Here is an 11,793-nt window from a genome sequence, read left to right as displayed (position 1 = left end):
CAAAGTAATTTAACTTAATTCTCCCTGCCTGCTACGTTAATTCTTCCAACCTGCTACGAAAACTACATTTTGATAAAAGCTGTATCCCTTCTAGACACTAGGGGTTCTCCTTCGTTCCTACCTCCTCCCCTACCGGGTGTACGTTTTGGGTTTCTGCCCGAGCGCTACACAGCCGATTCAAATAACCAACTCATCATCATCAAACTTTGATGATTTGGGAAGAGAGTAGGAAGAGGAGAGAAGGGAGGAGAGCAGGAGAAGGAGGAGAGGAGAGCAGGGGAAGAGGAGGGAGGAGGAGAAGAAGAAGAGGAGGGAGGAGAGGAGAGAAGGGAGGAGGAGAGGAGGGAGGAGGAGAGAAGAGGGAGGAGGAGAGAAGAGGGAGGAGGAGAGGGAGGAGCCTCTTCTGTATCGGCACTCAGGAATGTCGGGGTGCCTTTTTCAGTTTTTTTAAATTCTATTTTAAATAGTGTTTTTTATACTTCCATTATGTTCCTTTGTTTGGTCGTTATGGTAACCCCCCCCCTCCCCACCACAGCCTGCAGTCAGAGACCCCATGCCTGCCTTCCTGATGGGCTAGTGGGATGAGGTGAGCAGGGTAGCTGGACTGAGAGCTGTCTAGGTTCTCCAGGTCTGGAGCCATTCACAGTGTGGCCTGCCGGTTGGAGGCTTCTGTAGGCTGAGCTCAGCCTGGGGCTGGCTGGCTGAGGCTAAGTGGAGTGTAGCTGAAACTGTGGCCCCAGGGCTGGACCAGGAGGCTAGGGGTCTGTAGCTGTGGCCCCAGTGCTGGACCAGGAGGCTAGGAGTCTGTAGCTGTGGCCCCAGGGCTGGACCAGGAGGCTAGGAGTCTGTAGCTGTGGCCCCAGGGCTAGACCAGAATGCTAGGGGTCTGTAGCTGTGGCCCCAGGGCTGGACCAGGAGGCTAGGAGTCTGTAGCTGTGGCCCCAGGGCTGGACCAGGAGGCTAGGAGTCTGTAGCTATGGCCCAGGTGCTGGACCAGGAGGCTAGGTGTCTGTAGCTGTGGCCCCAGGGCTGGACCAGGAGGCTAGGAGTCTGTAGCTGTGGCCCCAGGGCTGGACCCATAGGCTAGGAGTCTGTAGCTATGGCCCAGGTGCTGGACCAGGAGGCTAGGAGTCTGTCGCTGTGGCCCCAGGGCTGGACCAGGAGGCTAGGAGTCTGTAGCTATGGCCCAGGTGCTGGACCAGGAGGCTAGGGGTCTGTAGCTGTGGCCCCAGGGCTGGACCAGGAGGCTAGGAGTCTGTAGCTGTGGCCCCAGGGCTGGACCAGGAGGCTAGGAGTCTGTAGCTGTGGCCCCAGGGCTGGACCAGGAGGCTAGGGGTCTGTAGCTGTGGCCCCAGGGCTGGACCAGGAGGCTAGGAGTCTGTAGCTGTGGCCCCAGGGCTGGACCAGGAGGCTAGGAGTCTGTAGCTGTGGCCCCAGGGCTGGACCAGGAGGCTAGGGGTCTGTAGCTGTGGCCCCAGGGCTGGACCAGGAGGCTAGGTGTCTGTAGCTGTGGCCCCAGGGCTGGACCAGGAGGCTAGGGGTCTGTAGCTGTGGCCCCAGGGCTGGACCAGGAGGCTAGGTGTCTGTAGCTGTGGCCCCAGGGCTGGACCAGGAGGCTAGGGGTCTGTAGCTGTGTCCCCAGGTGCTGGACCAGGAGGCTAGGAGTCTGTCGCTGTGGCCCCAGGGCTGAGATTAGGGGCCATGCTGTCATCTGTTAGCAGGGTAGTAGTTGGGGTCCAGGTAGTTATATCCAGGGGTCTGAGCCAGGCAGTAGTCTCTGTCTAGGAAGGTCTCATGGTGATGGACAGGCTCCAGATGGTGGCTGGGCGCGTGGCTCTCTGTCTTGTACAGGCTGGAGGAGGTAAACACCGGGTAAACACCGGGTAAACACCGGGTAAACACCGGGGAAACACAGGTTAATAGATTGTGGCAAAAAGGATTCCACATACACTTTATACAGTTGTGGCCAAATATATTGACACCATTGTACTTCTCTTCAATAATTCCCTATTTCTTCAACTGTAAGTTGGTCACAACACCTTGCTAGAGGTTTTTAGACATTGCAGAACCCATTTTATTTTTGTTACCTCTATTTTTAATAAATTAAAATGGTAAACTTCAGACAAAATGGCACGGACAAATGTAGCGTCACCGCAGAGCTAGTACTTGGTCAAGGGAACTGCAGACAAATTATTCGTGTAGCAATGAGCTTGCTGTACTTTTTTTCTGGTAATTTGTCCCACTCTTCAGCAGCAAACAGCTCTGATTCGTCCAACGTTTGAGGGGTGCCCTCCACCAACTGCTGTTGTCTGTCTTGTCATAAATAATGAATGTGATTCAGTTCAGCGACTCTTCTTAATCATTCTCTGTCCAAAAACAGTGTCTCTGTTTGAAGGTTGTGGGTCTTCCAGTAGGACAACACCCTCAAACACAAACTCAGCAAAAAAATAAACGTCCCTTTTTCAGGACCCTGTCTTTCAAAGATAATTCGTAAAAATCAAAATAATTGTTTTGATTTTGACCCCCCCCCCTTTGGGAAAGTATTGTCAGGCTGGAGGAACAAGGTTCAGACGTGTCAATTACGACAACTGGAAACAAAAGGGGGTTTTGTTTGCACATGCATCAATGAACTAACTCAACATTTGAAAATAAACTCTTCCTGCATCTTAGCGGTATTTTTACTGGTGTAAACTGGTATTATTGTATGTCCCACACAATCTATTTTTACGTGTGTTTCCAAAAAGTTTTAACACGTTTCAAGCATACTGAACAGCGCCCGGCCAATACATTGACACACGCATCGATGAAACTGAAGTTGTCTACTGCACCTGGAACACAACTATTAAGATGCAGGCAGGGTATATAAATGGAGTTAAACCTTCCTGTTGAAGTCCATTTAAAACCATTAGCCTGATGAACAGAGCCCCAGCCAGGACAGGACTCACCAGTCGGAGCAGTTGGAACAGAAGTCCACGGCTTTGTCTGAGGGACAGTCCTGACAATGCCACCGCAACCCCTGGATAGGCTGCATGCCACACACGTCACACTGCAGAGAGAAACATTAGCTAGTCTCAGATGATTTACAAAAATACTCATGTCAAACCACATTACACTCTGGAGAGAGTTAGCTAGCTACCATACACATTACACTGAGGAGAGTTAACTAGCTACCATACACATTACACTGAGGAGAGTTAACTAGCTACCATACACATTACACTGAGGAGAGTTAACTAGCTACCACACACATTACACTGAGGAGAGTTAACTAGCTACCATACACATTACACTGAGGAGAGTTAACTAGCTACCACACACATTACACTGAGGAGAGTTAACTAGCTACCACACACATTACACTAAGGAGAGTTAACTAGCTACCACACACATTACACTGAGGAGAGTTAGCTAGCTACCACACACATTACACTGAGGAGAGTTAACTAGCTACCACACACATTACACTAAGGAGAGTTAACTAGCTACCACACACATTACACTGAGGAGAGTTAACTAGCTACCACACACATTACACTAAGGAGAGTTAACTAGCTACCACACACATTACACTAAGGAGAGTTAACTAGCTACCACACACATTACACTAAGGAGAGTTAACTAGCTACCACACACATTACACTAAGGAGAGTTAACTAGCTACCATACACATTACACTGAGGAGAGTTAACTAGCTACCACACACATTACACTGAGGAGAGTTAACTAGCTACCACACAGTGTGGTATCACATGGTGATGTGTGTACCTAGTATCCATGGTGATGTGTGTACCTTGTATCCATGGTGATGTGTGTACCTTGTATCCATGGTGGTGTGTGTACCTAGTATCCATGGTGATGTGTGTACCTTGTATCCATGGTGATGTGTGTACCTTGTATCCATGGTGGTGTGTGTACCTAGTATCCATGGTGATGTGTGTACCTTGTATCCATGGTGATGTGTGTACCTAGTATCCATGGTGATGTGTGTACCTAGTATCCATGGTGATGTGTGTACCTTGTATCCATGGTGGTGTGTGTGCCTTGTATAACCAGCTGTCACACCTTGTATCTATGGTAATGTGTGTACCTAGTATCCATGGTGATGTGTGTACCTTGTATCCATGGTGATGTGTGTACCTTGTATCCATGGTGGTGTGTGTGCCTTGTATAACCAGCTGTCACACCTTGTATCTATGGTGATGTGTGTACCTAGTATCCATGGTGATGTGTGCACCTTGTATCCATGGTGATGTGTGTACCTTGTATCCATGGTGATGTGTGTACCTAGTATAACCAGCTGTCACACCTTGTATTCATGGTGATGTGTGTACCTAGTATCCATGGTGATGTGTGCACCTTGTATCCATGGTGATGTGTGTACCTTGTATCCATGATGATGATGTGTACCTAGTATCCACGGTGATGTGTGTACCTAGTATCCATGGTGATGTGTGCACCTTGTATCCACGGTGATGTGTGTACCTAGTATCCACGGTGATGTGTGTACCTAGTATCCACGGTGATGTGTGTACCTAGTATCCACGGTGATGTGTGTACCTTGTATCCATGGTGATGTGTGTACCTTGTATCCATGGTGATGTGTGTACCTTGTATCCACGGTGATGTGTGTACCTTGTATCCATGGTGATGTGTGTACCTTGTATCCATGGTGATGTGTGTACCTTGTATCCATGGTGCAGGGCCATGCTACTCTCAGCCTGGATCTCCTGCAGTTTGTGTTTCTTCATCCTCTTCAGCTCCAGAAGCTCCTTGTACTCCGGCAGGTGTCTCAACTCCTCAGGTACACCCTCCTCATCCTGGAAGAACACACACACACACACACACACACACACACACACACACACACACACACACACACACACACACACACACACACACACACACACAAAGTATCACAGACTAACATGTACAGTGAGGTTTGTAAGGAGCATGAAGACCCTGTAACCGATAAAGACTGACTCCTTGTAGTGACATTCCTACCATTAGAAAGTCAGACCCGTCCTCCAAGATAACCAGCTGTCATTCTGACAGTCTAATAAATACAGACAGGGCCTCGTCAGACCCCCCTCCAAGATAACCAGCTGTCATTCTGACAGTCTAATAAATACAGACAGGGCCTCGTCAGACCCCCCTCCAAGATAACCAGCTGTCATTCTAACAGTCTAATAAATACAGACAGGGCCTCGTCAGACCCCCCCCTCCAAGATAACCAGCTGTCATTCTAACAGTCTAATAAATACAGACAGGGCCTCGTCAGACCCCCCCTCCAAGATAACCAGCTGTCATTCTAACAGTCTAATAAATACAGACAGGGCCTCGTCAGACCCCCCCTCCAAGATAACCAGCTGTCATTCTAACAGTCTAATAAATACAGACAGGGCCTCGTCAGACCCCCCCTCCAAGATAACCAGCTGTCATTCTAACAGTCTAATAAATACAGACAGGGCCTCGTCAGACCCCCCCTCCAAGATAACCAGCTGTCATTCTAACAGTCTAATAAATACAGACAGGGCCTCGTCAGACCCCCCCTCCAAGATAACCAGCTGTCATTCTAACAGTCTAATAAATACAGACAGGGCCTCGTCAGACCCCCCCTCCAAGATAACCAGCTGTCATTCTAACAGTCTAATAAATACAGACAGGGCCTCGTCAGACCCCCCCCCTCCAAGATAACCAGCTGTCATTCTGACAGTCTAATAAATACAGACAGGGCCTCGTCAGACCCCCCTCCAAGATAACCAGCTGTCATTCTGACAGTCTAATAAATACAGACAGGGCCTCGTCAGACCCCCCTCCAAGATAACCAGCTGTCATTCTAACAGTCTAATAAATACAGACAGGGCCTCGTCAGACCCCCCCCTCCAAGATAACCAGCTGTCATTCTAACAGTCTAATAAATACAGACAGGGCCTCGTCAGACCCCCCCTCCAAGATAACCAGCTGTCATTCTGACTGCAACAGTCTAATACATACAGACAGGGCCTCGTCAGACCCCCCCTCCAAGATAACCAGCTGTCATTCTAACAGTCTAATAAATACAGACAGGGCCTCGTCAGACCCCCCCTCCAAGATAACCAGCTGTCATTCTAACAGTCTAATAAATACAGACAGGGCCTCGTCAGACCCCCCCTCCAAGATAACCAGCTGTCATTCTAACAGTCTAATAAATACAGACAGGGCCTCGTCAGACCCCCCCTCCAAGATAACCAGCTGTCATTCTAACAGTCTAATAAATACAGACAGGGCCTCGTCAGACCCCCCCTCCAAGATAACCAGCTGTCATTCTAACAGTCTAATAAATACAGACAGGGCCTCGTTAGACCCCCCCTCCAAGATAACCAGCTGTCATTCTAACAGTCTAATAAATACAGACAGGGCCTCGTTAGACCCCCCCTCCAAGATAACCAGCTGTCATTCTAACAGTCTAATAAATACAGACAGGGCCTCGTCAGACCCCCCCTCCAAGATAACCAGCTGTCATTCTGACAGTCTAATAAATACAGACAGGGCCTCGTCAGACCCCCCCTCCAAGATAACCAGCTGTCATTCTAACAGTCTAATAAATACAGACAGGGCCTCGTCAGACCCCCCCTCCAAGATAACCAGCTGTCATTCTAACAGTCTAATAAATACAGACAGGGCCTCGTTAGACCCCCCTCCAAGATAACCAGCTGTCATTCTGACTGCAACAGTCTAATAAATACAGACAGGACCTCGTCAGACCCCCCCTCCAAGATAACCAGCTGTCATTCTAACAGTCTAATAAATACAGACAGGGCCTCGTCAGACCCCCCCTCCAAGATAACCAGCTGTCATTCTAACTGCAACAGTCTAATAAATACAGACAGGGCCTCGTCAGACCCCCCCTCCAAGATAACCAGCTGTCATTCTAACAGTCTAATAAATACAGACAGGGCCTCGTCAGACCCCCCCTCCAAGATAACCAGCTGTCATTCTAACAGTCTAATAAATACAGACAGGGCCTCGTTAGACCCCCCCTCCAAGATAACCAGCTGTCATTCTAACAGTCTAATAAATACAGACAGGGCCTCGTCAGACCCCCCCCTCCAAGATAACCAGCTGTCATTCTAACAGTCTAATAAATACAGACAGGGCCTCGTCAGACCCCCCCCCCCCTCCAAGATAACCAGCTGTCATTCTAACAGTCTAATAAATACAGACAGGGCCTCGTCAGACCCCCCCCCTCCAAGATAACCAGCTGTCATTCTAACAGTCTAATAAATACAGACAGGGCCTCGTCAGACCCCCCCTCCAAGATAACCAGCTGTCATTCTAACAGTCTAATAAATACAGACAGGGCCTCGTCAGACCCCCCCTCCAAGATAACCAGCTGTCATTCTAACAGTCTAATAAATACAGACAGGGCCTCGTTAGACCCCCCCTCCAAGATAACCAGCTGTCATTCTAACAGTCTAATAAATACAGACAGGGCCTCGTCAGACCCCCCCCTCCAAGATAACCAGCTGTCATTCTAACAGTCTAATAAATACAGACAGGGCCTCGTCAGACCCCCCCCCTCCAAGATAACCAGCTGTCATTCTAACAGTCTAATAAATACAGACAGGGCCTCGTCAGACCCCCCCCCTCCAAGATAACCAGCTGTCATTCTAACAGTCTAATAAATACAGACAGGGCCTCGTCAGACCCCCCCCCTCCAAGATAACCAGCTGTCATTCTAACAGTCTAATAAATACAGACAGGGCCTCGTCAGACCCCCCCTCCAAGATAACCAGCTGTCATTCTAACAGTCTAATAAATACAGACAGGGCCTCGTCAGACCCCCCCTCCAAGATAACCAGCTGTCATTCTAACAGTCTAATAAATACAGACAGGGCCTCGTCAGACCCCCCCCCTCCAAGATAACCAGCTGTCATTCTAACAGTCTAATAAATACAGACAGGGCCTCGTCAGACCCCCCCTCCAAGATAACCAGCTGTCATTCTAACAGTCTAATAAATACAGACAGGGCCTCGTCAGACCCCCCCTCCAAGATAACCAGCTGTCATTCTGACAGTCTAATAAATACAGACAGGGCCTCGTTAGACCCCCCCTCCAAGATAACCAGCTGTCATTCTAACAGTCTAATAAATACAGACAGGGCCTCGTCAGACCCCCCCTCCAAGATAACCAGCTGTCATTCTGACTGCAACAGTCTAATAAATACAGACAGGGCCTCGTCAGACCCCCCCTCCAAGATAACCAGCTGTCATTCTAACAGTCTAATAAATACAGACAGGGCCTCGTCAGACCCCCCCTCCAAGATAACCAGCTGTCATTCTAACAGTCTAATAAATACAGACAGGGCCTCGTCAGACCCCCCCTCCAAGATAACCAGCTGTCATTCTAACAGTCTAATAAATACAGACAGGGCCTCGTCAGACCCCCCCTCCAAGATAACCAGCTGTCATTCTGACTGCAACAGTCTAATAAATACAGACAGGGCCTCGTCAGACCCCCCCTCCAAGATAACCAGCTGTCATTCTAACAGTCTAATAAATACAGACAGGGCCTCGTCAGACCCCCCCTCCAAGATAACCAGCTGTCATTCTAACAGTCTAATAAATACAGACAGGGCCTCGTCAGACCCCCCCTCCAAGATAACCAGCTGTCATTCTAACAGTCTAATAAATACAGACAGGGCCTCGTCAGACCCCCCCTCCAAGATAACCAGCTGTCATTCTAACAGTCTAATAAATACAGACAGGGCCTCGTCAGACCCCCCCCTCCAAGATAACCAGCTGTCATTCTAACAGTCTAATAAATACAGACAGGGCCTCGTTAGACCCCCCCTCCAAGATAACCAGCTGTCATTCTAACAGTCTAATAAATACAGACAGGGCCTCGTCAGACCCCCCCTCCAAGATAACCAGCTGTCATTCTAACAGTCTAATAAATACAGACAGGGCCTCGTCAGACCCCCCCTCCAAGATAACCAGCTGTCATTCTAACAGTCTAATAAATACAGACAGGGCCTCGTCAGACCCCCCCTCCAAGATAACCAGCTGTCATTCTAACAGTCTAATAAATACAGACAGGGCCTCGTCAGACCCCCCCCCCTCCAAGATAACCAGCTGTCATTCTAACAGTCTAATAAATACAGACAGGGCCTCGTCAGACCCCCCCTCCAAGATAACCAGCTGTCATTCTAACAGTCTAATAAATACAGACAGGGCCTCGTCAGACCCCCCCTCCAAGATAACCAGCTGTCATTCTGACAGTCTAATAAATACAGACAGGGCCTCGTCAGACCCCCCCTCCAAGATAACCAGCTGTCATTCTGACTGCAACAGTCTAATAAATACAGACAGGGCCTCGTCAGACCCCCCCTCCAAGATAACCAGCTGTCATTCTAACAGTCTAATAAATACAGACAGGGCCTCGTCAGACCCCCCCTCCAAGATAACCAGCTGTCATTCTAACAGTCTAATAAATACAGACAGGGCCTCGTCAGACCCCCCCTCCAAGATAACCAGCTGTCATTCTAACAGTCTAATAAATACAGACAGGGCCTCGTCAGACCCCCCCTCCAAGATAACCAGCTGTCATTCTGACTGCAACAGTCTAATAAATACAGACAGGGCCTCGTCAGACCCCCCCTCCAAGATAACCAGCTGTCATTCTAACAGTCTAATAAATACAGACAGGGCCTCGTCAGACCCCCCCTCCAAGATAACCAGCTGTCATTCTAACAGTCTAATAAATACAGACAGGGCCTCGTCAGACCCCCCCCCCTCCAAGATAACCAGCTGTCATTCTAACAGTCTAATAAATACAGACAGGGCCTCGTCAGACCCCCCCTCCAAGATAACCAGCTGTCATTCTAACAGTCTAATAAATACAGACAGGGCCTCGTCAGACCCCCCCTCCAAGATAACCAGCTGTCATTCTAACAGTCTAATAAATACAGACAGGGCCTCGTCAGACCCCCCCTCCAAGATAACCAGCTGTCATTCTAACAGTCTAATAAATACAGACAGGGCCTCGTCAGACCCCCCCTCCAAGATAACCAGCTGTCATTCTAACAGTCTAATAAATACAGACAGGGCCTCGTCAGACCCCCCCTCCAAGATAACCAGCTGTCATTCTAACAGTCTAATAAATACAGACAGGGCCTCGTCAGACCCCCCCTCCAAGATAACCAGCTGTCATTCTAACAGTCTAATAAATACAGACAGGGCCTCGTTAGACCCCCCCTCCAAGATAACCAGCTGTCATTCTAACAGTCTAATAAATACAGACAGGGCCTCGTCAGACCCCCCCTCCAAGATAACCAGCTGTCATTCTAACAGTCTAATAAATACAGACAGGGCCTCGTCAGACCCCCCCCCTCCAAGATAACCAGCTGTCATTCTAACAGTCTAATAAATACAGACAGGGCCTCGTTAGACCCCCCCTCCAAGATAACCAGCTGTCATTCTAACAGTCTAATAAATACAGACAGGGCCTCGTCAGACCCCCCCTCCAAGATAACCAGCTGTCATTCTAACAGTCTAATAAATACAGACAGGGCCTCGTCAGACCCCCCCCCTCCAAGATAACCAGCTGTCATTCTGACTGCAACAGTCTAATAAATACAGACAGGGCCTCGTCAGACCCCCCCTCCAAGATAACCAGCTGTCATTCTAACAGTCTAATAAATACAGACAGGGCCTCGTCAGACCCCCCCTCCAAGATAACCAGCTGTCATTCTAACTGCAACAGTCTAATAAATACAGACAGGGCCTCGTCAGACCCCCCCTCCAAGATAACCAGCTGTCATTCTAACAGTCTAATAAATACAGACAGGGCCTCGTCAGACCCCCCCTCCAAGATAACCAGCTGTCATTCTAACAGTCTAATAAATACAGACAGGGCCTCGTCAGACCCCCCCTCCAAGATAACCAGCTGTCATTCTAACAGTCTAATAAATACAGACAGGGCCTCGTCAGACCCCCCCTCCAAGATAACCAGCTGTCATTCTGACTGCAACAGTCTAATAAATACAGACAGGGCCTCGTCAGACCCCCCCTCCAAGATAACCAGCTGTCATTCTGACTGCAACAGTCTAATAAATACAGACAGGGCCTCGTCAGACCCCCCCTCCAAGATAACCAGCTGTCATTCTAACAGTCTAATAAATACAGACAGGGCCTCGTCAGACCCCCCCTCCAAGATAACCAGCTGTCATTCTAACAGTCTAATAAATACAGACAGGGCCTCGTCAGACCCCCCCTCCAAGATAACCAGCTGTCATTCTGACTGCAACAGTCTAATAAATACAGACAGGGCCTCGTCAGACCCCCCCTCCAAGATAACCAGCTGTCATTCTGACTGCAACAGTCTAATAAATACAGACAGGGCCTCGTCAGACCCCCCCTCCAAGATAACCAGCTGTCATTCTGACTGCAACAGTCTAATAAATACAGACAGGGCCTCGTCAGACCCCCCCTCCAAGATAACCAGCTGTCATTCTGACTGCAACAGTCTAATACATACAGACAGGGCCTCGTCAGACCCCCCCTCCAAGATAACCAGCTGTCATTCTGACTGCAACAGTCTAATAAATACAGACAGGGCCTCGTCAGACCCCCCCTCCAAGATAACCAGCTGTCATTCTGACTGCAACAGTCTAATAAATACAGACAGGGCCTCGTCAGACCCCCCCTCCAAGATAACCAGCTGTCATTCTGACTGCAACAGTCTAATACATACAGACAGGGCCTCGTCAGACCCCCCCTCCAAGATAACCAGCTGTCATTCTGACTGCAACAG

At 49.1% G+C, this 11,793-nt stretch overlaps 1 protein-coding gene across 1 annotated transcript in view; it reads right to left on the bottom strand.

The window, feature by feature from the left end:
- Positions 1–304: 304 nt before the first annotated feature.
- LOC120020742 (nestin-like) overlaps positions 305–11,793 on the bottom strand; it is a 66,439-nt gene continuing 54,950 nt past the window's right edge. The window contains exons 9-11 of the mRNA XM_038964478.1: positions 4,683–4,817; positions 2,946–3,046; positions 305–1,852 (exon numbers count right to left, since the gene is read on the bottom strand). Coding sequence (XP_038820406.1) covers positions 1,708–1,852; positions 2,946–3,046; positions 4,683–4,817 — 381 coding nt within the window. The 3' untranslated portion in view covers positions 305–1,707. The remainder of the gene's footprint in view (positions 1,853–2,945; positions 3,047–4,682; positions 4,818–11,793) is intronic.

The sequence above is a fragment of the Salvelinus namaycush genome, chromosome 25, assembly GCF_016432855.1.
Source record: "Salvelinus namaycush isolate Seneca chromosome 25, SaNama_1.0, whole genome shotgun sequence".
NCBI lineage: Eukaryota > Metazoa > Chordata > Actinopteri > Salmoniformes > Salmonidae > Salvelinus > Salvelinus namaycush.
Note: the sequence above shows the minus strand (reverse complement) of the source record. Positions and strands in the feature narration are given on the sequence as shown.